The following is a 25,692-nucleotide window of genomic DNA, read 5'->3' on the forward strand; positions in this document are numbered from 1 at the left end:
CACCGGCCCTCGGGACGACGACGTGTTTAGGTTTAAGCAAGATTTTTCCTACTCCTTCAATTCTTGCACAATATAAAATCTGTGCTGAGTCAAATATATGAAGTTTGGCCTAGTTCTTTAAGAAATTTTAAGCATGGATATTTTTAGTAAACCTGGTCAAACATATAAGTTTGCACACTATAACTTTTGTTGGGTTTAAAACAAGAATTACTTTTTTCACAGTTTTTTGGTACTGTAGATATTATATATATTTTGGATTTAATTCTATGTTACGCTTCAAAATAGATCTTACACTTTTTTTTTCATTTTTTGAAGGGATCTTTTAGTACTTTTCATTATAAACGACATTTATATGCCATCTGCTATAACGCCTCCCAGCCCTTACCTTCTCCAGTCTTCTCCCCGACCCAGGTGCTCCGCCTCCCATCGAAACCCTCGCGATCGGAATCCCCGCCGCCTCCACCGCCGCGAGATGTTGCCCCCACCTCGCCGCGGCCCGGCGTACAAGACGAAGCTCTGCGCGCTGTGGCAGAACGGCAACTGCGACCGTGAGCTCTGTAGCTTCGCCCACGGCAACGTCGAGCTCCGCCGGCCCCCTTCCTCCCGTCCCTCCTTCCCGCCCCACCATGCCGGTATGTGTGGAAATACCTTTCGCCGTGCCTCCCCATTGCCCTTCTGTTCGGTCGATTCGTGTTTGTTTCTCGCCTAGATCCCTGCCCGGGGTTTAGGGTTTCGGGTGTTCAGCGAGATGCGGGGAGGGTTGGATGTGTGCAATTTATCTATTTTTCATGCGATGGAAGTATAGATCTGCGGATAGCTAGATGCAAATGAAAATTTTGGATTTCAGGTTGTCTGAAATATTTCCAGAAATCGACGAATGCCTGAAAGATTAGGTTTTTGACCCTACCAAGAATGGTTCTTGACGAAATTTAGGCTTAGCTGAACGAGATGTTATCGGTGAATAACGTTGACGGACTTTACGAGGTGGTTGCCTGACACACACAAAAATAGTTACTAGTACTGCAAACTGGCGATACGCTCCAGTTCTCGGAAGGAAGTAATATTGAATTTTACCATGCTAGGGCATTCAAAGGATCTGAATTGGATCATTCATGGGTGGACTTATTTGGTCTATTTTTCTATTTTAGGGAGAAGTGAGAAAATATTCTTATACTTGCTTCATGATGCATGTGATTTATGTGCTTTATCTGTTTTGTCCTATTTTGCTTGTGTGATATTACTATAATTTTCATACTAGTGCTTGAATTGAACATCAGCTGTGCAGATAGAGAACAGTTCTAACAACTGGAAGCTTGTTGCAGAATTAGGTGGCATTCTTACTGGTTGTCTTTTGATTTAACTGTCATCGCAAATTTATTAGACTCAACTGCTGCCGGAGGAACCGTTTTCATAGATTTCTTCGATCGGTTATTTCAACGATTTTTCATCACCACTAAATGCTTGGGCTGTATCAGAAGGTCAACTTTTGAGGGTCTTGGCTTCCGTTGATTGATGCCCAAAAATATGCTCCATGTGCTATGATTATGGCAGAGCCCACTGAATGAATAGCAAGTTTTGCAATGAACCAAGTCACATATCTTTTGATTATGGCACATCAACTAGTTCCATTGGGAAGTATGCCCATCACTGGCAATTCCAGTTCGTTGCCATCCTTCGCGGGAGATATCTGGACAAATGTTAGTGCATTTATATGGTGATATTGGGATTATGGCAGACCTTTCTTCATCATAGTTACTGTATGGGCTGTTTATGGAGCTTCCATCCATTTCACTTCAGATGATCAGCATTATGAGTATTGGTACTACCTTAATGGTGCATCATTGTATCTTGGTGTCTGGTTGTGTATTATTTTTTGGCCCTGCTTTTTGTGTGTGTGGCTAATGACCTTATCCTGGAGCCGCCACTACTTATTGCTAATTGAATAATCTTGTAGATCAAGGTCGTGGTAAGCTTAACAGGCTTATGGGTGTCCTTTCTCCATATCATTCCATTTTCTTTGTTGACATGAGCTCTTCCTCGCATAAAACGCGTAAACCTTTCTTACTTCTAGGGAGAAGAGACTATAGAAGTGCTGACTTCAGAGGCAGGCCTGATAGGAGGTTCTCACCTCGTAGGAGGCATTCCCCTGGAAGAGATCCCAGGGGTCATCGTTCCCTTCATGATCGAAGGCCAACTTCTCGAGAAAGGGGTAAACAAATCCTCTCTCTCTCTCTCTCTCCACTATTTGGTGTGATGCTAGTTATTCTACGCATGCAGCTGCTTTTACATTCTGATTGCTCATGCTATAAGTTCTTATTTGTAATTTTGCTTGCAGAGTCTAGCTTTTCACGGTCTCCCAGCAGGAAGAGGTATATAAAGTATTTCAACATTTGATCTTCATCATTTGGAGCCATTTAACTATGAATATACTTTAAAATATGTATTACTATTTTTAAGTCATTTATTATTTTATATATGTCGAATTGTGCTCACCATAGAACAAACTGTGATTTGTTCCAATCTAAATAGAATGCAGTACCTACTTTACTGCAGTTTCAGTGGGTCCATGGGTTTACCATATACTTCCTTTTTATTTTGAATGTGGGTGAAGTCTTGTTTATCTTGTATTTTACTTCACATTATGTTTTGTCTTTCAGTGAGAGGAGGCATGAAAAGAAGACTGATGGTGGAGAAACCAATTCATCCAAGAGTTCCCCTATTTCTGATACTAATGATAGAAAAAAGGAAAAATTCTCAAGTGGTGATGACAAAGAAGATCATGAAAATCAGGTATGAGGCTTAGAGTGCGCAATCTAGTTTGTAGCTCACTGGTACCTTTGGCACATTTTGCCATTATAAAATTGTGAAATTCTCATAAAGTGAATATTGTGCAGCTGAAACAAGTTAGATTTGATATGGCGGCTTTGCGTGAAGATAAATCTCATCTCGAGGTCAGTTTTTGTTTCATGCAATCTGGTACATATGTTACACATTCCATACAAATGTACGTGCCTTTAAGAAACATGGAGTCCAACTTCTTAACACGTGTTTGATAAGGCTATCTGTATTGCTAGAAACAAAATATATTCACAATAATAGTATAATAATGCATTCATATGAAAAGTGATAGTCTAAGTTGCATGTGGGAAACTTTGTTAATGTCCAAACAAGAGGTAGTAAATGTTAGCATGCTATGTTAAATGATTAACATTTATAAGATTGACTTGTGATTTACGCCCTTCCTTAGCGTTGCAAATCCTTGATTTCTGATATGTGACCTTTACATCATCTTCTAAAATCTTCACCCCACACTCTAATTAACATTTATTCTGTAGATCGTTTTGGACGAGAAAATGGAGGAAGTGCACAGGATTTCAAGCAAAGTAAGTGATCTTGATCAGCAGCTGAGGAGGGAGAAGGAAGAACATCATAGGTATTTAAGCAACACTTGCACATGACAATTTGATCCCTTCCTTTATTATTATGTCAAAATCTGGAAGGTTCTATCAAAGTATGCTATACACAATTTTCATTTGGTTTATATTCCCATGTAGGATGACGTCAAAGATGAAGAAGTTCATAAAAGCCCATGTTCGGTTTTTGAGAGCTCAGGAAGAGTTGAAAAGGTGCGCACTCATCATGTCAGATCTTAGAACGAGAAACATTCTTGACTTCGCTTACAAGCACTCATTTCTATCTTTCCATGAGTATAAGAATTTGTAGCTAACTAAGTATTGACTATTGGACTTGTGCAGGTCACAAGCTCGTTTTGAGAGGCTTGGTGATTTGCTTCGTTCAGATATTTTGAAGCGTGGTGCTAATGAAGAAGCTTCCAGCATCCATATTGATGAAGATCCAAATGCTTATGAAAGGAGTCCAAAAGCTACTGCAGCTAAAAAGAGACCAATCCCATACTCAACTAGTGATGAGGCAAAAGCTGGTAGGTAGCTTCATTTATTGGGATGATTATATACTCATGGAGAACTTATGTTATGAATACAGTGTGAATCGTGTTATGTGCTGATGTACATTTTTTCTTTCCATTAGCATCTGAACTTGTGTTTAAGCAACCCATCCTATTTAGTCAATAGCTAAAGCTTTCCTCTATGTTAATCTTAAGAGCTCAAATAGCACGTGATTTGATGACTTTTTATGTAGAATCACTGAAGTGACTTTTTATGTAGAATCACTGAAGGGGCAATTTGTTTCCTTTCATGCTAGTAATATTACATTCAGTGCATTGTTGCAAAAATATCTTCCTATCATATTACCTGCATACCAATATGTAATCATTTTTCCTGTTTCTCAGCTAAGAAAAGAAGAGAGCGAGACTCGGATACAATTTCTAGGTCCGATAAATATAGGTCAGAAGGTGAAACTACAGATTATGATAAAGCAAGCAAGGGGAGTGATGGAACAAAATCTATATATTTGAAGAAGAGACTGTGGGAAGATGAAAAGAATAAGCTCGGAAATGTTGTCTCTGCAGACCAGGTACAGTATTCTACTCCCTCCGTTCCTATATAGAAGCCATATAGTTTTTTAAGTAAAATTCCATATTATAAGGTGTACTGTGTTGCCCCGCTTGTATCGACAATATTTTTAGAGATTTGAGTAGGTTTCCTTATCTTATGCAATGTCCTCTATTAGCTCACGTCAATTGCCTAGTGTTAAACCTAGCCAAGCATGGTGCAATTTTTCGTAAATGTGCGTTCTTTAATTTCCGTGCCAGAAACTATATGGCTTATATCTAGGAACAGTGGGAGTATATTAGGACTATGTATTGTGCTTGCTGCCTTTATTTTTCTTACCTTTGCTTAACCTCTAAATAACAAGCGAGCCTGATAGCTTTCCTTGATGGTTCCACTCTTCATATTGCAAGCGAATACCCTGTTGAGTAGATATTTGTGAACTTACAGGTGAAAGAATCTCCAGTCAAGCATGCTTTGCCCTCAACTGGCATGGCTGCTCGTGCCTTGTATGATCTTAACGAGGCTGTTGATCTGGAGGATAGAAACGAACAGATAGATGCATTGCTAGATGATGCGCTGGAAAACGATATTGACGACAGAAGTAGATCACCTCTTATGCCCCCGCAACCTCCACCAGTGGCCCAAACTGCTTATGGGCAGGTAGGTGAACTACATTTGCATGGTCCAAGAAATTGTGGATCTGTTAATCACTTGAATAGCATGACATTGCTCATTTGAAGTCTCTCCCTGCCTAAAATTTTGCATTTAACTGCTGAACAGTCTGCTGTGTTGCCCCTTTCCCAGTACGAGGACGTTGACGAAGAAGTGGACGTGGAATAAGCGGAGCTGGATGATGTAGCAGCCAGCTGCCGATCTTGGGAGTGAAGACCGTTGATTAGCGTTTCCGTGTACAAAGTGCTTATTCTATATTTGTTTGACATATATTGGAACTTTTAGCTTATATAATCTTCCTTTTGTAGTGGCATCATCCTTCTTGGTCCTAAGTTTTGACTGAGCCTGGATGTGGCCAACTAACTTGTTTTTCGTGAAATAGAACCAGTATGTTTCTTTTAGTGTCAGTGGTGTGCACTTGCGCTAGGCATAGATGATCCTTCGTACCAAGCATTGTAGTTTGCTGCCTAACCGTTCAGTTGATAAATAGCAGGTCTTACTATTGATATGGCAGATGAAGTGTTGTCCTTGGCAGAAGTATGTCTTGTGCCAGATGTCACTACATTCTGCTATTATCCCACCAAGTCGTCTGATTCGATTCAGTTCAACGGTGGCATGTCGATGGATTACAATTGGATCATTTTTCTTTATATATATACCTCTTTGTGGACGTGCTTCAACTGCGTCAATGATTGGGACAATTATTTCTGCCATTTTTTTTGCTTCAGAAACCTGGAGATGGCTTGGCACATCATTCCTGAATGCGTCTGGCGTATAGACGTAAAAGAAAACATCTCAGCCAAGATCAGGAATCGAAGCCGACTTATTGGTCTCTGGCAATGCTCAGGACGCTTTTTTAAAACTGTTGGTAGGTCTGTGACAACTCACAAGGAGCTCTATGGTAACTTGGCTTGGGCGACGATGCTCTTTGATTCGGCTAGACGATCATATTTGAAACATTCAGTTCTTTGTTTAGAGCATCTCCACGTTGCCTCCCCCAAAGGGATTTGGAACGCGTCGGATAAAAAATCGTTCATAGCCGCGCGTCCCAAAGTCTCCTTTTGTTCGGCGCGGCAAATATGGTGTTCAGCGTCTCGAGCCTGTCCCTGCTACACAGGGGACGCTACAGACACGCCGGACACAACGAAAAGCGATGCGAGGAGTGGCGGGATCGACGCGTCAGCGGCATATTGAAGTTTAACCTAACTGTCGTCTACCCCGCGACGAAAGTTATTGGCGTGCAGTGATGGTGCAGTTCTCGCAGAGGCGCAGCGAATCGTCTCGTCTCGCCTAGCTCTGCGTGTTGGCGTTAATGAGCGCCACCGCTCCCCCGTCTCCCTCCGGCCTATAAAAGGGGCGCTCTCTCATCGTCCCTCGCACACAAACCCTATCGCCTCTCTTCCCAACCCTAGTCGTCACCATCTCAAGAGTCGACGCCATGGCTGGTTGAGGCAGAGGCCAAGGTCGCGACCGTTGTCATGGTCGTGGCCGCGGCAGAGCTGCATGCTCGCCGTCGCCTGCGACACCGTCGTCTTCGTCGTCGGACCTGCAGGAGGAGGAGGAGGAGGAGGAGCAAGTGCTGTTCGAGTTCGTCGTCGTCCTCAAGGGCAACCCACTCGGCATCCAGAGGCTGCCGAACAAGTTCGCCGACTTCGTTGCCGGCAACGAGCCGGCCGCGCTGCATCTGCGGGAGGCTGGCTGCGACTGCTGCCGGTGGCCGGTGGACGTGTTCTTCGACGAGCGTGGCAAGATGTACCTCTACACCGGCTGAGAGAAGTTCACGCGCTACCACGACCTCGAAGCCGGCTGCGTGCTCACATTCTCCTACCTTGGCGACACTGACATGAACGTCAAGGTGTTCGACAACACGCGCCGCCGCTGGCACTACCACGGCGACAACGATGAGGAGGACGATTGAGTGTTGTTTCTTCGTAGCGGAAATAGGCACGGAGGTTTCTGGATGTTCTTCCTCGAAAGGACCAACATGGCTATCATCACCAGCTAGATTTTCCAGTTTGGGTGCCTGGGAGTGTTCTTTCTTGGCAGCGAACACACGAAATCTGCGATACCAACACTAGTTAGGTTTCCTCATTTTCCAATGTTTTAATTTGTGTCAACCATGGTTCAAACTATGTATTAGTTTGTGGAAAACATGTTCCAAACTATGTCTTAGTTTGTGTAAACCATGTTCCCAAGTTTGTGGAATGTTTCTTCTCTCTATTAAAATGAAAATGCAAAAAAACAAAAAAGAGTATTTTAATGTTAAAAAAAGTTTGGGACCGATGTTTGGGGGACGCGGCTGGGGAGCGACGTCCCCCAAACGCAGCACGAACAAAACACATCCTTCAAACGCTCGATCCGGCGCCGTTTGGGAATGCTTTGGGGGACGTGGCTAGAGATGCTCTTAATGGGAATTTCGGTGCACCATATGTTCCTTCTCTTTTAGTAATCAAACTATTCAGTACCATTAGATTCATCATGAAGTATATTTTAACATTTATACAATACATTTGATATTGTAGATATAATATATTTTCTCAATAAACGTTGTCAAGGAGGACCGAGTCTCTCATCCCCCCCACCCCCAACGCGTCTCAACTCGCTACAGTACCTGTGCCCTTCTCCCTCCTCACCGGGCCACTCCTTCCTCCTCTCTCCCGGAATAGCCGGCCGAAGATGGAGAGGAGAAGGCGCCGGAGTAGATAGTAGTAGTACTAGGTTTAGGTTATGGTCCCTAGTGGCGTATGATGCTCATGCCGGGAGAGAGGTGGTGGATCCCAGCAGCCGGATCTGGCACTGCATCGTCTTCTTCCTCGACCTCATGGAGCTCCGGCGGTCGGAGCCAAAGGTGTGGCGGCGGAGGGAGATGAAGATCTACGTAAATAAGGCTGTTTCCCGTGGATCTGGTAACCGGCGATGCAGCGGTGGCCACCTCCTCTCTGTTCATCATGGTGGTGAGAGAGAAGAGGGTTGGCTACTTGCTGCCTGTGGCTGGTTCCCGCATCTGCAGCACGGAGTATGATGGCTTCTTGTCGGAGGACTTCCACGGCGCCGTTGTCGCCGTATCTCATGGCCGAAAGGCGGCCCCTACACCCCTGGAGGTCTACCACGGCGCCGCAGTCGCCGTACTCTTTGGCCATAGGGCGGCCCCTCCAACCTGGTGAGACGACTCTCGTTCGTCCTCAGGCCTTCTTCAACCTCCAATCAGTTTCAAAGCGGAGGCTCAACAGCTTCGTCGGAGTTAGCTCCCGCTTCCATGCTCCAAGTGGTTCTGTCCCCGGTGGCGTGGAGGTTGGCTCCGGCGAGCCCTACGGTGGTGGATCTGGAGCTGGACTTGATGGTGTTTCCTCTTTACAATCAAAGGTCCTTAGTGCAAAATGTACGAGTCGGTTTGTAATTTCTTTTTCAGGACCTTTTTTTGTAATTTGTACCTCCACCGCTAATAATGGAATGAAGCTCTAGGTCATTCGGGACCTCTCCTGTTAAAAAAAAAACGTTGTCAAAGTTGATGCTGTTTAACTTTCGAGAAAAGCAATGCACACTGCATTGTGGAAAGGAAGGAGCACCTAATTGCTAGAGATTGGACTAAAGTTTCCATTTCGTGACTCACTGGAGCACTTGCATTTACGCAACTTAACCATTTTCACTGGAGCGGGAATGGCAGCGGTGGCGGTGGACGAGGCGGTCCGGCGGTACCTCGGCGACTGCAAGCCCGCGGCGCTCCTCCCGGCGTTGTTCAAGCTCTGCTGCACGCTGCTCCTGCCGAGCCAGAGCAAACCTTCCGCTCTGGCCCTGGCCTCGCAGCTCCATGCGGACGCCTGCAAGCGCCCCATCTCCGCCGCCGCCTCCAACTCGCTCCTCACCTGCTACCTCCGCGCCGCGCGCCCGGACCTCGCCCTCGCCCACCTCCGCTGCCCCTCCACCCCCACCGACGACGTCACCTACAACGCCCTCGTCGCCCACCTCCCGCCCACGCCGGCCTACTCCCGCCTCTGCTTCGCGTCTCTCCCCCTCTTCCGGCCCAACCTCGCCACCCTCCTCGCGCTCCTCCGTCGCGCCTCGTCTTACGGTAACCTCTCCGCCGCCGTGCACGCCTGGCTCACCAAGACGGCCTACATCAGCCTGGGCGGCAACGCGGAGGTCTCCAACTCACTGCTCGCTTTGTATGCCGCCTCGGGGGACTACCTCGCCGCGTCCAGGCTGTTCGACGAAATGCCTGTCCGAGATGTGGTGTCCTGGACGTCCATGATCGGGGCCTGCCTGGCAGGGGGCTCTGCCGCCCAGGCCCTGCGCCTCTTCCGCGAGATGCTCGCCGACGGCGCCGTGGAGCTGGACGGGGTTGTCCTTGTCGTCGCCCTCCGCGCGTGCGACCACCTGGCCCTCGGAGCCTCCCTGCACGCCGTCGCGGAGCGCCGCGGGCTGCAGGGCGATGACGTCTTCGTCGCCAACTCGCTCGTCGACATGTACGCCAGGTGCCTCGACCTGCGGTCCGCGATGAAGGTGTTCGAGATGATCCCGTGGAAGAATGTGGTGTCCTGGAATAGCATGCTCTCAGGACTCGTGCATGCCGGCCGCTGCGCCGAGGCGCTGGAGCTGCTCGGCTCTTCGTCCTTCCTGAAGGGTGGCGATGATGTGGATTTCGACGAGACCACGCTGGTGGTGCTGCTACAGCTGTGCAAGAAGCTTGACGAGGCTATGTGGTGCAGGTCGGTCCATGCCGTGGCTTTCAGGAGGCTCTGGTTCGCCTCGTCGAGCCTGCCGCTGCTGAACGCGCTGCTGGACGCCTACGCAAAGTGTGGCCTCCTGGAGCATGCGCTCCGGCTGTTTGGAGGGATGCGCGACAGGAACGTCGTCACCTGGAGCACCCTCATCGCTGGCTGCACCCACAACGGCAGGCCACACGAGGCGATGGCATGCTCCGTCGCGATGAGGGAGGCCGGGATGACGCCCAACTCGATCACCATGCTGAGCATCCTCCAAGCGTGCACCGACTGCGCGGAAACCAGGGTGTCGAGATGTGCCCATGGCGTGGCCGTCAGGAGTGGGCTAGCCCTGGAGCGGGACGTCGGCAACGCTCTGGTGGACACCTACGGCAAGTGCGGCGACCTGACCACGGCAATGAGGGTGTTCGACGCGATGCCCAGAAAGGATGTACTCACCTGGAACTCCATGATTGGCGCGCTGGGGATGAATGGCTGCGCGCCGGATGCCCTCGCCCTCCTCGACAGGATGGAGCGGGAAGACGATGACAATGTCAGACCGAACGGCGTCACGATGCTTGCTGTTCTGTCGGCGTGCGGGCATGGAGGGCTGGTGGAGGAGGGCATGACACACTTCGAGCGGATGACGGCGAAGTACTCACTGCAGCCCCAGGCGGAGCACCTGTCGTGCGTGGTCGATATGCTGGCGCGCGTGGGGGACCTCGAGGGGGCGACGAAGATCATCGAGGAGAGGATGCTGTCCGCCACCAGCGGCAGTCTAGCAGCAGCCTGGAGCGCGCTGCTGAGCGCGTGCAGAAGCCATGGCAATTGCGAGGTCGGGCGGGACGCAGCGTGTCGTGTCCTGGAGTTGGAGCCTGACAACTCGGCTGGGTACTTGATGTCAATGGGCATGCCAGGCGGTGAGCAGGCGCGGATGCGGTGGTTGATGAGGGAGAGGGGGGTGAAGGTGACAAGCGGGCACAGCGTGGTGCAGGTCGGCCAGGAGGCTCACAGGTTCGTGTCTTGGGATGGATGCCACCTGCATAGGGCGCAGGTCTATTCCATGCTAGGTCTCCTGCATCAGCAAATACTGCCGCCTACGCATGATTCAAACCACCGTCTTCATCATCAGCATCTTACCTTATCATGTATCGATGGTACTACTCATTAATCGCCACATCCATCTGAATCAGTGGACACATTATGTTACGCAGCAATGGCCCAGATGCACTTAGTTAGTTTCATTGTTGTCATCCTCTTCATCCTGCCCAGTCATCAGCCAGCGTCGCAAGGAGGCACATGTAAGAGGACATTATTACCCGAGTACATAATTCACTCCACTCGCCTATCTAAGCTAGCTAGCTGAACTCTGTAGGTACAGTTTGAAACTTTAGATCGTTCTTAGTTTATTCAGTGCAATTCTCACCATGACACCATGGTTCAGGATCTTTGCTACAGAAGTCTACTTATAGTTATAGCCCATTTTCCTTGAAACATTTTTCGGGACATGGAGTTACCGTTTTAGTTCCTCGGGAACCACCATGGTTTGTTCTTCTCGATGCTTCTGCTGCTTGTTTGTTTTGACGGTGTTCAGCTGACAGGTTTCGGGCTGTCCAAGGTTTGCCGTCTGATGAACACCACAGATAGTTGCATGGAGATGGTGTGAATTTCAGCTTGTTATGCAATTGGTTACAAGGCTTATAATTAGTTGTCACATTTAGAAAAGATGAGCTCAACATCGAAAATAGCATCTTCTGTTTATTATTTGCTTGCCTGCCTCCAGCTCATGGTATTTTCCTATGCAATTGGTTACAGGACCCATTTGAATTCCAGTGTATTTTTTACCATGAGAAGCTGACAGCACATGATGGTAAATAGACTTTTTGTCACGTATATATATCTCAGGCAGGAAACTCATGGTATTTTCCTATGCATCACAGTTGTGCATTTCTTGTGTGGAACATGAAGTATATAGATAGATCATGTCCGTGGACTGAAAGCTCTCCTTCCACAGCTTTTCTAACCAAGAAAAGCAAGCACCCATGATCAAGTATGCACCCCCCTCTGTATTATTTTCCTTTTCCAATGTTTATTAAATATAGCAGAGTACGTGCCTTTTACGTCAAAAGAGAAAACCTATCTTGTTCAAAAAAATTAGAGAACTTCTAAATATGTTTTATAGAGTTTTTGATATAATTTGGTTTCTACCTGGTACTTTATCCATTCCCTTTCCCTTCTTTCAGTTTCAGCTTTCAACATGTTTGCATCTTTTTTAGTTTAAACCAAAATCCATTCATTTCCCTCAGGAACCCCACCATGCCATTCTCCCATCAGCTGACCGCACGACGCATGCGGCTGGCCAAGTATTCCCCCATGGGACGATGTGCTGAGGGTCTTCTTTGTTGTCGTCATCTGCTGGCGGTCAAGGCCGGAGGACCCGATGGGGACTACACGTGGTTCATATCGCCTCCGGCCCACCGCAGTCGACCTTCTTCCTCCTCACAGGTTTGGAAATTTCAGATCCATATTTTTTTTATTCCTAGAAATTTTAGGCTGAAAGCTTCCATGACTGTCTGAGTTGGAAGTTCTAAATCATTAGATGAATAAATTGCAAAAAGTATTCCCCATGCGTCTTGTAGTACGATACAGTACGTACTTGATTGAATTCTGAGTCAGAGTAGTACACTTCACTAGGCCTGTCTAAGACATGACTTGTCCTAACAATGTCCGTCAACACTGTTAGTCTCTTCAACAACCTTCGACCAGGAGAGATACCAACAGGCAATCAGCTCCAGACACTCGACGAACCCTCCATATTTATTGCAACATCACTGGATGGGTCAAAGGAAGATCACCATCAACTTGAAACCCTGTGGCTGTATTACTCTGTGATTGCTGGAGCTGTCTAGTGTCTTTGGTTTCTGGCTGTGGTTTGGAGCTCTTGAGGTTGGCGCTCTTCGGTTGCAGCATCAGTGCCATGCAAAATTGCACTCTGTTTCCCACAATGCAGTATTTTTCGATGTCTTCTCTCAATTGCATTATAAACTATGGATGTAGGTGTATTGTTGGGGAGACTCATCTTTATTTTCTTCCAGCAATAAGCTGCATTTATCTGTTCCTGTGTGGACAGAATTGAATTATAGCTGTTATTATGATAAGGCCTATTTCTTACGCAGACTTGTATAAGGTTTTATTCTCTCAATTGTGTGAGTTGAACTTACATATGTTTCATCGTTGCTTTCTGTATGGTTACTGAGCTTGTATTGTGTTCTATGAATGCAGCCTCAGTTTTATGGACCTCTTGGATACTTGCACTCTGTTCACAATTAACCTGAAGAAAGTTTTTTACCAGCATGCGCAACAAACATTTTATCAGAATCAAGAGCAAAATCACATCATGGACTGACAATTTTCAGGGAAAAGAAGACTATCGATGGGCATCTCAGTCCGGGTAGCTGTTGACGATGGTGCAGCGTTTACGGATCTCCCCCTCGGAGCTGGTCTTGTCCTGCACCGCTCCCCAAAGTCTTGCTCAGGTGCTGCTCGATTCTCTGAATCTGCTAGAACCTGCACGCTGTCTTAGTAAGCGTCTACTTCATATCTTATAGTAATCTGCAAAGCGTCTTATGCAACGTATTTGGAACACACTCTTTTGCTTTATTTTTCCCTGTTGTTCAGAGCTGAAGGGTAATTTCAGTTAGTATATTGACACAGTTTTACTCCATGATCCCAATGCTTCTCCTCAGGCCTCTCTGTAGTGAGGGTTTAACTAACAGGACCTCTAGTAATCTCCAAGGGAGCCTCGGGATTTACTTCATGTTTCTCAAATTGAACAGGTGCTCTCTTGGAGCATTGTAGCCTTTCCCCTCTGTCTTTGTTAGCGTCTACTGTAAATGTTATAATAATCTGCAAAGCTTCTTATGCAACGTACTTTGGTACACATTCTTTTGCGTGACTTTCCTCTCTTGTTCAGAGTTGAAGGGCAGCACTGGCTTCAGGCTATTGGAATGCTTTTCCTCAGAGATCTGTATTGACTGCTTTACTAAGAGGACCTCTGGTGATCGCCAAGGGAGCCTCGAGCTGACTGACTTCTTGAGCTTACAATAGTGGTGATGGAGTCTCCAGCGGTGAGCTTGATGACGTCGCTGCGGGTTGATGACGCTAGGAGTCAAGGCCCTTGACCTGCATCAGCTAACTTTCATCGTTGGCTCTTCCAACGTCAGGGCGACAGGACAATGGTCGGACGATGCTGCAGTGAGATGTTGCACATGTGCACTTGGAAAACGCTCGCACCACTCCAATGTAGCTAAGAGCATCTCCAGTGGCGTTCCCCCAAACCGTCCACCAAAGCGATTTGAGGCGCGCCGGACAAAAAAACCTTCCCAGCCGCGTCCCCCAAAGCCGTTTTTTGTCCGGCGCGGCCCGATACGGTGTCCGGCGCCCCGAGCCCATCCCCGCCCCACAGAGGACGCTCCGGGCACGCCGGGCACAACGAAAAGGAGGCGAAGCGACGCGGGCCCGATGCGTCAGTGGCTCGGAAGACTAAAACCCCGTCACCTACCTTTGGTCCAGCGACGTTAATGGCGTCCCTGTTTTCCCAGGCGACGCAGGGACGCGTCTCGTCGTGCATGGCCGCGTGGCCGTCCGTGCCGGCGTTATTGCGTGCAACCACCCGCTGCCGCCGTTGTACATTAAGAGGCCCTGCGGTTCGTCCCAATCTCTCGCCGCTCCCAAATCTTCTCCTCGCCGCCCCCAGATCTTCTCCTCGCCCTTCCAAGCAATGTCGTCCTCATCCTCCCGCAAGATCGCCGTGGCGAACGGCTTCGGCCGCGGCAGCCTCACCGTGAAGGAGGCGTGTGCGATGTACCATGCAGGATATCCTGTCCCGCCGGACATGCGCCCGCCAAGCATCGGCGGCTGGAAGATGGCCGTGAACGGCATTGGCGTCCCGCCGCCGCCGACGCTGGGCACGGAGCGCTGGAAGGACGCCATCAGGGCCCGGCGCGCTGAACTCGACGCCGAGGACCTGGCCGATCCAACCTGGGCGGCGAAGAACAATGACAACTGGTGGGGCACCTACTTCAAGGCCAAGTACGACATGGAGATGCACAGCACCACCGGCCTCATCGGCGGGCCGAACAGCTGGAACAGGGACGGGGAGAGCGTCATCAGCGGCATCCGCAACGGTGCTCCAAGGTTGGAGGCGCCGTCCTCACCGCCATCGTCTCCCGCAGTGCAATGACAGCCGAGGAGGACGTACTCGTCCTTCTCGAACTCTTCTTCCTCAGGACCGGCCCGATCGACACCGTCCTCGTCGTACCGCTCGGCGCCCTACACCGTCCCCAATCGCGTGGTGAAAGAGGAGCCGGCGACGCCCGTTAATCCGAGGCACGGCGGCAGCAAGAGAGGCGCGGCGGCGCCCTCATCCCGAAGCCGGAGGTGAAGGAGGAGCCGAAGGAAGCGTGGAAGGCGGCGCTGCTGGTGGAGTACGAGCGACAACAGCGCCTCATCGCCAGCAGCGACGACCCCGAGGACTTCCCAGGGCTGCGAGCGGCGTACTTGGCGTCGCTGAACGACGAGGACGCCTGGATGGGCGACCTCGACACGGCGATCACCATGTCCATCCGCGACACCGGCAAGCCGCTCGTGGACCTCACCGACGACGGCGAGACGGGACCAAGCGGCCTGGTGAAGGACGAGCCCGTCGACGAGCCCGACGAGTGCGTCAAGCAGGAGGTTGTCACCGACGACATGTACAACTTCCACCAGTACTACGACGCCTCCGGCCGCCGCAAGTACTTCTAGATTAGGTTTGGTTTAAATTTAGTCGAATCTCGTTCGAATCTATGTACGGAGTAATATATGCCAAGTTTAGATGAATTTAATCGAATCTCGCTCAAGTTTAAAATTTCCGAAATTTTGTTTGGGGGACGCGGCTGGGGAGAGACGTCCCCCAAACGCGGCACGAACAAAACACATCCCCAAACGCTCAATCCGGCGACGTTTGTGGGACGGTTTGGGTGACGCGACTGGAGATGCTCTAAGGCTCGATCTAGTCGAACTTGGCAGTAAGAATCACCCGTCACTTTCTTCTCATAGGTCCAGCTAGGCCCCTTGAAACCTAGATTTTTTTTCTCGAACACATGCCAAAGCATGCGTCATAATATATTAGAAGAAAACCGTCGAGAAGACGGGAGCATACAGGGAGTAGCAGAGCTACAAAGGAATTTCAGAGAAAAAGGAAAAAAGAAAAAAAGAAAAAAAACTGGGCTAACTTTGTTAGTCCTAGGGACTCTGAGGGGTTTCTACATCGGGAGGTCTAGCGTGTAAGGGTAGCCAGCGTAGGGCTTTTGCGCCGGCTATCATCCACAGTTTAGCTTCCTCCAGGATTGATACGATCAGGTCCTGCCTGTTGGGTGCAGTGTTTTTGTAGACTGCATCATTCCGAGTTTTCCAAAGCCTCCACATGGTTAGGATAATAATCGACTTGGCACCCTTCCGAACTGAGCTCTGTGCATTCACCGTGGCGGTCTGAAACCAGGTGATGAACTCGCTGTTGCAGTCTGGTATGCATGTCTAGAGATTTAGCCTGCTACACACGTCGAACCAGATTTGTTGCGAAAAGGAGCACCTTAACAGGAGATGTGCTATGGACTTAGAGTCTTGATCACAGAGCGCACAAGTGTCGCCGTGGCGTAGGCGTCGCTCATTGGTCCAGCATCGATCCAGGGAGGCGAGCCAGGCAAAGACTTTGCATTTAAGAGGTGCCCAAGAGGCGAAGTCACAGTCCCTGCGAAGAGGGCTCTGTAGATTGGGAGGAGTATTCACAGAGGCAGAGAGGTGCCAAATGATCTCATCTTCGGCTTCAGGGTTTGTCTGTTGTGTATCAAGGATCTCGACCAAGTTGAGGAATTGGACAATGCCATCCATAGATAAAGCAGCCGTGATGTCTTGTTTCCAGACATTTCCAGGGAGAGCTGTAGCCGCTTTCTGAGTTGTGGAAGTGCGGGCACTGACGGCGGAGAAAACCTATGGTGCCAAGCCTGAGATGCTCTGTCCATCGATCCAACGATCAGTCCAGAACAAAGCTTTGTTGCCATTGCCAAGTTTGACGATGGTTGTAGCATGGAGCAGAGATGTGATGTTTTTGTTGCCCTTGATAGGGAAATTGGCCCAAGGTCTTGTATTATCTGTACGACCCATCCAAGGCCATCTAGCCCAAAGTGCCCAGCTCATCCGTTTGATGTCAAGGATGCCCGGTCCACCAAGTTCAGTTGGGCGGCAGACATCCTTCCGAGCAACAACGCAACTACCACCGCCGTCGTCCCGCCCATTGGCCTAGAAGAAGGTCCTCTGGCATTTGATAATGACATCCTTGATGAGCTTGGGAATGTCAGTGGCGAGCATGATATGGATGGGGGTTGCAGCTAACACAGATTTGACAAGCACTAGTCTATCTCCTTTGGACAGCAAGCCAGAACACCAGCCAGAGAGTTTGTTGTGGAGATTGTCAATTAGTGGCTGCAAGTCCTGCACACGAAGTTTCTAGATAGATAAGGGGACACCTAGGTAGGGAATAGTGAAATCCTTGACTGGGCAAAGCAAGTGTTGCGCTGCAACGAATCGGAGTGGCAGAGCTTTTGAGGTTGGTGTGTAAGCCACTGGTCACCCCAAACAGCTGAAGCAAATCCTTGAATGTTTCGCAGTCAGAGATGGTAGGCTTGATGAAAACGGCCGTGTTGTCGGCGTAGAGGGAGGTACGACATGCCCCACGGCTCCCAGGCAAGGCGGCCAGTAGACCCATGCGGGCGGCGAAGTTGATGAGGAGGTGGAATATTTCCATGGCCAAGACAAAAAGCATCGGGGACAGGGGGTCGCCTTGTCGCACACCACGATGGTGAAAGATTTCGTCCCCATGGCTGTTAACGAGGATGCGAGTCGATGCCGTTGATAGCAGTAAGCAGACGATGTTGATCCAAATATGACCAAAACCCAAATGTTGGAGCAGCTCGATGATGAAAGGCCAGGAGACAGTGTCGAAAGCGCGGGCAATGTCAAGCTTGAGCAACACTGTAGGTGTGTTGGCGTTGTGAAAGGACTTAGCCATTTGCTGCACTAGCATGAAGTTGTCATGAATTGCCCTTTATGAAAGCTGACTGATTTGGGGAGACCAGAGTTGGGAGGACAGGCGCTAAGGGCAGAGACATGACCTTGGCAACAAGCTTTGCAATGCAGTGTACGAGGCTGATTGGACAGTACTCTCGGACCGTGGATGCATCTTGTTTCTTAGGCAGTAAGGTGATCAACGCCTTGTTGAGCTTAGCAAACCCGTGTGTGCGACCAAGGTAGACAGCTTTGAAAACTTCCATGATATCTCCCTTAATTGTTTGCCTAGCAGGCCTTTAAGAATGTGCCAGTGAATCCATCAGGCCCTAGCCGGGAGTGTCTGACGGCAGCCCAAACTTCCTCCTCGATGAATTCTGCGTCTAGGAGAGCGAGGTTGTGTCGTGGAACCCCGATAGAGTCAAAGTCAATACTGAAGTCACGGTCAGGAGGGGTACTCAATAATTGCTCGTAGTGCTCAGCAAAAGCATCCTCAATCTGAGCTTGCTCCACCAGAATGGTGTCATTGTGAGTGATTTGGGGTATGTAGTTCTTGCGACGGCGATGGCTGGTGTGAATGTGGAAGTATTTTGTGTTGGCCTCTCCCTCGCGGAGTCAGTTGATGCAGGATCGTTGCCGAGCGACGGTGCGTTGCAGCGAGCACAGCCCCAGATACTTCCTTTTCAGCTCACGTCTGAGCCATGCTTCCAATGGGCTCAATTGCCTGGGCTACATCGAGACGGAAAATGAGTTCCTTGGCCCATTCAATCTGGAGCCTGATGTTGCCGACTCTTTTGTCGCTCTAGGATTTCAGCCGTCTACTAAGCGTTCTGAGCTTTCGATCGAGGACGGTGATAGGATTGCCAAAGGCAGGCTCGGCCCAGGCTGCCTGAACTGTTTCCTGGAAACCAGTTCATGAAACCCAGCGATTTGTGCGTGGCTCCTCTCTTGCACCCCAAATGTTCATGCCGGTGCAAAACTTCATTGAAATCCCCTAGGCACACCCTTGGTAATGGTGAGGACGGGCGAATGAATTTGACCATATCCCATGTTTTAGAACACTCACTAGTTTGAGCCTCTCCATAGACTCTTGTCAAACGCCACGGGTCCTTCCCCAGTTCCTTCACAATAGCATTAACTTGGTATTGTGAATACGGCAGAAACCCTTATAGATGTGCGTGTACTTGACTTAGGATAGCCTTTCTTCGTTAGGCCTGGCCCAAGGCTCAACTTGATCTTACTGGCGTTTCCTTCTTTTATTTGCAGCACTTTTCTTTGAAGTGTCTATTATTTACCACATGACCACCACATTTCAGTGGCACAGAAAATGACAAATAATAGAAGTGCAAAGAAAAATGTGGCGAATTGTAAACCCCCCCTCTTCCATGGCAACGGTGCTGGTAGGGCCGCCCTCGTCCCCCCTTCGTTTGCTCATATGCTCCTCTCCCGCCGCCATGCCGTTAGAGCGCCCCACTCACCATCATATGGGACGCGTGCGTCGCTCTCGCCCATTCCAAGACCAGCAAGGAAAAATGAAATCATTGATCCAACCCTTGCTTCCCTGATGAATCACACACTCCTCCCGGAGTCCCGGAGCCAGAGGTACGCATTTCTTAGCTCGGCTGTTTAACCTGCTTGATTTTTTATATGGTGGACATGAAATGGATTTGTGTGACTTATGTGCTAGTCATCTTAGGATATAGGCAACCCAATCGAAAAATTCATGGCCGTCGTGTTTATTTGGCTGATATGGGAATTGCTACGAAATTTATTTCCCTGAGAGGTATGGCAGTGACACCACCACGTTACTAGATATCCATTTTATGCATTTGATCTGGTCAAGAAAGCTGTTGACTAGTACACCCCGATCTCATACGGTCTCTGACTGGAGATATTGCACCCTTTTACTGATGTATCTTCTTTTCCCAAGTTTTTTTTTTAACACAAGTGGGGTCGGAAGACCCTGGACCCCGGTGGAGCTTTTATAGAACACCAAGTGGCAGGTATAATTTACAGAAAGGCTTCTTATCATCTCTTGCCCTAAGAAACCCAACATTTGAAGAAGAGGCTCTCCAATTTACAAAAAGCACACTGAAAGATAAGAAGAAAAAGCAATCGAGTACAATGGTGCCTCTGCCACGCAACACCGGCGAACTCAATGCGTTTCCGCCGAGTTCCGAACGCAGAAAGCTCGAACGCTCAACTCCTGCGACCAGATCAAACCCCTGGCTACCGCTGAAAAGTCGGGGACGAACCAGCAGGGCCTCCGTCATGGAGGTAGAAGATGGGCCACCGTCTTGGCCAAAGATCGCGGTGACGAACTTGATCACCGCGTGTTGCGCTCGAAGAAGATCCCCTCCAGCTGCTCAGAAGATTGGACAATAGCAGCTTCATCTGGAGTTCTGTCAGCAACAGCACCACCACGGTGGCATGAGAGGGGAGCATCTAGATCGAAACTGCCCAGATCTCGTGAGCAGCAGAAGAGCTTTATTGGAGAGGCTGCCGGAGTTCCGACGCCGCGTGCCTCCGTCTCCGACCACCGGAGCACCACGAGCAGCATCAGAGCCACCGTAGGCTGCAGGGAGCAGCTCAAGCTCCACCGCCGCCACCTCACTACGGGCATGACGCCAAGATCCACGAGGGTAAACGAGGAAATCTAGACAAGGACTAAGCCTAAACTAACCCTAATCTACTCCGGCGCGTCACCGCAACCAACTCCGGCCGGCTATTCCGGCGGAGCGGCCTTGGATCGGCCTGGTCAAAGGAAGGTGGCGACCAGGGAACTGTAGCGCAGCGAGAGGGAGAAAGGGGGAGAATGAGCGGTGTGGAAGAGACGCCTACTAGTATTCTTTTCCCAAGTTAGAATCGGTTGCTAGAACAGATCTTTGCCATCCAATCTGGTTATGAAATCTGTAAAATTTAAAACAGTGATTCAACACCACATATAGTCTGTACTCTGTAGTTATGGTCAGTGGGTGACTGGTGCGATGTGATACAGTATAAAAGTCATGTTCATATAGTCAGGATGCATTTCTCTCTTTCTTACTTTGACACTACTTGGCTGGTCAAAGGCGATAGTCTGTAGTTATGGTCAGTGGACGACTCACTAACACAATCATGTTTAAGTGCACCTTTAACTAGCACTAGTCTATGCTGTAGAATTATCTTCACCATCATAGCTACTAACACACACACATTGATATAAAATATATAAAAGCTGAATGGTGTGGGAGCGAATTGGACTTCCTGCAATTTAATCTCTTGCTCTATATTATATGCTCACTACTTGATTGGAGGCAAACAAACATGCAACTCATTCATCTTCTACCTTCAGCCATGGTACCCCATTTCAAAAATCGCTTGTGTCTCTCAACTACTTTATGTGTGCTGCTAGGCATGGCTAGTGCAATCAGCCCAGAAGGAGAAGCACTCCTCAGGTGGAAGGACAGTCTGCTCAATTCCACCTCTTTGTCATCGTGGATGAGGGCAAATCCAACCTGCTCTTGGTTCGGCGTCACCTGTCACCATGCCGAACATGTCACTGGGATTGACCTTTCTCATGCGAGGCTCAACGGCACACTTGATGCCTTCTCCTTTGCCACGTTCCGACACCTCACAACACTTGACCTCGCCTGCAACATTCTTTTCGGTGCAATTCCAGCAACCATATCTCGATTGCTCAACCTCACCATTTTGGACTTGAGAAACAACAATCTTGCTGGTGCCATCCCCTATCAACTCAGCAAGCTCCCAAAGATTATCGAGTTATATTTAGGAAGTAACCACCTGAGAAACCCAGACACTGCCAAGTTCAGACCTATGCCCACTTTGCAGTACTTACAGCTGTATGATAACAACCTCAATGGTACTTTTCCGCAGTTCATCCTGAACCGCACAAGTGTTTGGATGGCGCACCTCGACCTTTCGGGTAACGCCTTCTCGGGTTCCATTCCAGAGAACTTGTCAGATATGGTCCCAAATTTAGAGAGTCTTGATCTAAGCTCCAACATGTTCTCTGGAGTCATACCACAGTCGCTCGGTAATCTTACTTATCTCTTCATGATGGAACTGAGCTCTAACATGCTCTCTGGAAGTTTACCACTGTCCTTTTCCAGGATGAACGAAATGGACATTTTTGAGATGGGGAGCAACAATCTCAGTGGCAACATTCCACTTGAGCTTTTCTCAAATTGGACCAAGCTCTCGTCTTTCAATATTTCAAGCAACATCTTTTCTGGAAGCATCCCACCAGAGATCAGTATGTGGAAGTCCCTAGAATACCTAAGCCTTTCTGGCAACTGCTTCAACGGCACAATCCCCAAAGAGCTAGGATTTTCCTGGCTATTGGTGCTAGACCTGTCCAATAATTACCTTACTGGATTGCTACAGTTGGCGTTTGGTAATTTTTCAGTATTAGATCTCCTTGACCTTAGCTCAAACCAATTGGAGGGAGAGATTCCAGTGAGCTTGTGGCTCAGTTCTCTCAGTTATGTATTCTTGTCCAGAAACAGATTCACAGGCATCCTTGACAAGACTTTCTGTCAGCAAAGGCATCTTCGAGTCTTGGACGTATCAAACAATCTCCTATCCGGAGTGCTCCCTGTTTGCTTATGGAACTTGCATAGACTTACGTACATGGATTTGTCAAGCAATTCGTTCGTTGGGATAATTCAAGCCTTGAAGAATGTTACTTCCTTGCTATTTTCATTAGATCTTTCAAAAAATAACTTCACAGGATGCTTTCCACCAGTTCTGCGGAACTTGCAAGGCCTAGTATCTTTGGATCTTGGAGACAATAGGTTCTCTGGCAAAATCCCCCCATGGATAGGGACATGCCTCCCTTTGCTACGAGTTCTCCGGCTACGATCAAATATGTTTCATGGAAGTATTCCCTGGGAAGTATCACAACTCTCTCATCTCCAACTGCTTGACCTGGCTGAAAACAATTTTACTGGTTTGGTACCAACAAGTTTTTCCAACTTTAATCACACGAATGAGACAAGGCCAGAGCCAGAAGCACATGAAGGCAACGGTAGGATTGCACATTACTCATACAAAGAACATTTTGACATAATCTGGAAGGGGAAAGGCTACACTTTCGGTAGAACAATTATGATCATGATTGGTATTGATTTATCAAGCAACTCCCTTTCTGGCGAGATCCCTTCAGAATTGCTTAACCTGGAAGACCTTCGATTCCTTAACTTGTCAAGAAATATTTTATCTGGTCCTATCCCAAATAACATTGGTAACTTGAAAGATGTGGAGTCTCTTGACCTCTCTTGGAACAAGCTCTCAGGTCCTATTCCTTCAAGCATAACACACCTGTTGTTCCTCAGCTCTCTGAATCTCTCCAGCAACCTTCTATCAGGAGAAATACCTACGGGCAATCAGCTCCAAACACTCAATGACCCCTCCATTTATAGCAACAACCTTGGACTATGTGGTGTTCCTCTGAGCATTCCATGTAAAGGCAATTCGAGTTCTACAACAACGCTTGATGGGGCAAAGGAAGGTCGCCATGAACTTGAAACCCTTTGGCTGTACTACTCAGTGATTGCTGGAACTGTCTTTGGTTTCTGGGTATGGTTCGGAGCATTGTTTTTCTTGAAGCTCTGGAGGTTTGCGTTCTTCGGTTGCATCGATACCATGCAACATAAGGTTATGAACAAGATGAAGCGTACCTGACAGCAGCATGATACTCTGTGTCCCACTTAAGAAGCTTTGTTTGAAGTTTCCTCAGACTTGCAGTACCTGCAACGAATATAATTGTATGGTTCATGACCCTGCTATTTGTTTTCTTTCACCAGTAAGCTGCGATTTTCTGTTTCTGTTTGGACAGATAATTGGCATATACTATTATGTGGTGTCGTAGTTTTTATAATCTGACAAATTATGTGGGTTGTAGTTATGCATGCTCTGTTGTCGCTTTTTATATATTTTCAGGCTTTTTTTAATTATCTGACAAATTTGGGCAACTATTGGCCATCTGTGTCGTGTTACCGCCACAAACTCAGTTCCTTGCTATATATGCTAATTCGGCAATTGATCATTGGCAATACACCAGTGGATCATTTGTAACTGTGGCATTTGCTTTCTTCCTCTGGTCACATCAACTTGTACTAGCTTGGCTGAAATAAAGTTTGGTTGAGGACAGAATTTTGCCATTAGTTGTTTAGCTTCAAAAGGCTAGTTGTTTTGCATCTCGGAAGCAAACAAGAGTTCCGCTGAAATTCCTTTCTGGATAGGGGAAAGAAATCCTTCTCTAAAGATTCTCCGACTGAGATCAAACCTGTTCTCTGGAAGTATTCCATGACAGCTACCAGAACTCTCGCAAATGCAACTGCTTGATATAGTTGACAATAGCTTTATAGGTTGTATACCAAGAGGCCTTGCCAGCCTATGTTACCTATCATCCATGATAATTTCATCCAAGGTTCATCCAAAAGTAGAAATCATAGTACCAGACCTGGTTGCGGATTGATGAAGCCAGCTGGTTGCTGACAGTAGACGCTCTTGGAGAGGTGCCCCGGAGGAAGGCATTGTTGACGTTCATCTGATGAACTGGCCAGTCCTGCGCGGCGGCGATGGTGAGCACACCGTGGTGGTGGCCGATTTGATTACTGGAATGAAGGTTTCATTGAAGGACGTTGCTACACAGCGGCGCCGCACGGGAGTCACTTCCGTGCGGCGGCCCATACTGTGTCAATTTAGCGCGGGGCAGTCCAATGCGTTAGGTCCGTGGGATGTCATACTATATAGTACTACTTGCATGTCTTTGGGATACTGCGACGGTGGCAACCCCTCCGGCGCTGTTCTCCTCGATAGTTCTGCCGCTGCCAGCCCGCAGTGGTCTAAAGAGAGAGAAAGAGAACATGTGGTTCACCGAGGCGATAAGCTGCAGCATGTACGGGACGGAGTGGATAAGGCAGCGCTTGAGCGGCGGCTCCTATAGAGAGCGAGATGCCTTTTTTCCGAATCGTGACGCGCCGCACGGAACAGCCAGCGATGCGGCGCTTCCGCGTAGAATTTTCCTTAATTGAAATCCGCGCCGGGGCGCTACGAGAAGCCACGGACGACCCATATGACCTTATATCGCTCCAATGTCCCATCGCCTGTGAGCTCAGGGCATCTCCAACCGGCCGACCCAAACGGACGCGCTGAGCCGTCTGTTTTGAGGTGTTTGCGTGGCCGGCCGGACACGCGGACAGCGCCCCGCGGGCGCTGTCCGCATGTCCGTTTGGGTCGCACGCGGCGCCCGGCGATCCAAAGAGACGCCACGTGGTTCGTCTTCGTTGCGCGGCGCTGCGCCATGGCAGGCCTCGATGGGACAGCCATGGTGAGGTTCCCGCGCGCGCGAAAATGCCATTGGCGTGCGCTCGCGCCCAAGTTTCCCGCCAGGCCGCCGGCTATAAAAGACGGCGACGGTCTCACACAGACCGCATCACCTTCCTCTCCCACTCCACCTTCTCCGGCGCCATGCCGCGCGCCCTGCAGGCCACGTGGGCCAAGCTCTCCCTCGCCGCTCGGGCTAGGTTCCGGCGGACGGAGGAGGAGGAGCGCGCGGACGCGCGGTGGGTCGCCGACGACGACGCGCTCCGCGTCACTGCCGAGGCGGCGCCGAAGAAGGAAGGGGGCGCGCTCCGCGACGCGGAGATGGTGGAGGCGGCCGCGGACGGCTGGCACGAGACCGCGGACGGCTGGTACGAGGCCGCGGACGCCGCGGAGGAGGAGCCCGTGAACGA

The 25,692-nt window shown here is 49.0% G+C and overlaps 1 protein-coding gene, 1 long non-coding RNA gene and 1 pseudogene across 4 annotated transcripts; all 3 read left to right on the forward strand.

Annotated features, from left to right (window-relative positions):
* Positions 1-389: 389 nt before the first annotated feature.
* LOC124691224 (zinc finger CCCH domain-containing protein 13-like) lies at positions 390-5,657 on the forward strand. 3 transcript variants are annotated; one of them, XM_047224492.1, is made up of 11 exons: positions 390-632; positions 2,072-2,209; positions 2,336-2,369; positions 2,658-2,790; positions 2,895-2,951; positions 3,336-3,433; positions 3,555-3,626; positions 3,756-3,940; positions 4,310-4,494; positions 4,920-5,132; positions 5,253-5,657. In XM_047224492.1, the coding sequence occupies exons 1-11, from the start codon at positions 473-475 to the stop codon at positions 5,310-5,312; spliced, it is 1,335 nt and encodes a 444-aa protein (XP_047080448.1). In that variant the 5' UTR covers positions 390-472; the 3' UTR covers positions 5,313-5,657. The 3 variants fall into 3 exon arrangements, with proteins under 3 accessions (XP_047080448.1, XP_047080449.1, XP_047080450.1); XM_047224493.1 differs by having other exon boundaries at positions 5,277-5,657; XM_047224494.1 differs by having other exon boundaries at positions 522-632; positions 1,323-2,209.
* Positions 5,658-11,446: 5,789 nt separating this feature from the next.
* LOC124685902 lies at positions 11,447-12,301 on the forward strand. Its single transcript, XR_006997641.1, has 3 exons — positions 11,447-11,714; positions 11,785-11,894; positions 12,151-12,301. It is a non-coding gene; the product is annotated as an uncharacterized LOC124685902 (long non-coding RNA).
* A 976-nt stretch (positions 12,302-13,277) lies between these two features.
* The window catches only part of LOC124689156, a 68,698-nt pseudogene continuing 56,283 nt past the window's right edge, over positions 13,278-25,692 (forward strand).

This window comes from Lolium rigidum, chromosome 2, assembly GCF_022539505.1.
Source record: "Lolium rigidum isolate FL_2022 chromosome 2, APGP_CSIRO_Lrig_0.1, whole genome shotgun sequence".
NCBI classification, from domain to species: Eukaryota; Viridiplantae; Streptophyta; class Magnoliopsida; order Poales; family Poaceae; genus Lolium; species Lolium rigidum.

Coding starts and splice junctions, on each gene's coding strand:
- LOC124691224 (XM_047224492.1), top strand. CDS start 473: ATGTTGCCCCCACCTCGCCGCGGCCCGGCGTACAAGACGAAGCTCTGC. Junction 2,210..2,335: donor GCCAACTTCTCGAGAAAGGG/GTAAACAAATCC, acceptor TTTTGCTTGCAG/AGTCTAGCTTTTCACGGTCT. Junction 5,133..5,252: donor CCCAAACTGCTTATGGGCAG/GTAGGTGAACTA, acceptor ACTGCTGAACAG/TCTGCTGTGTTGCCCCTTTC.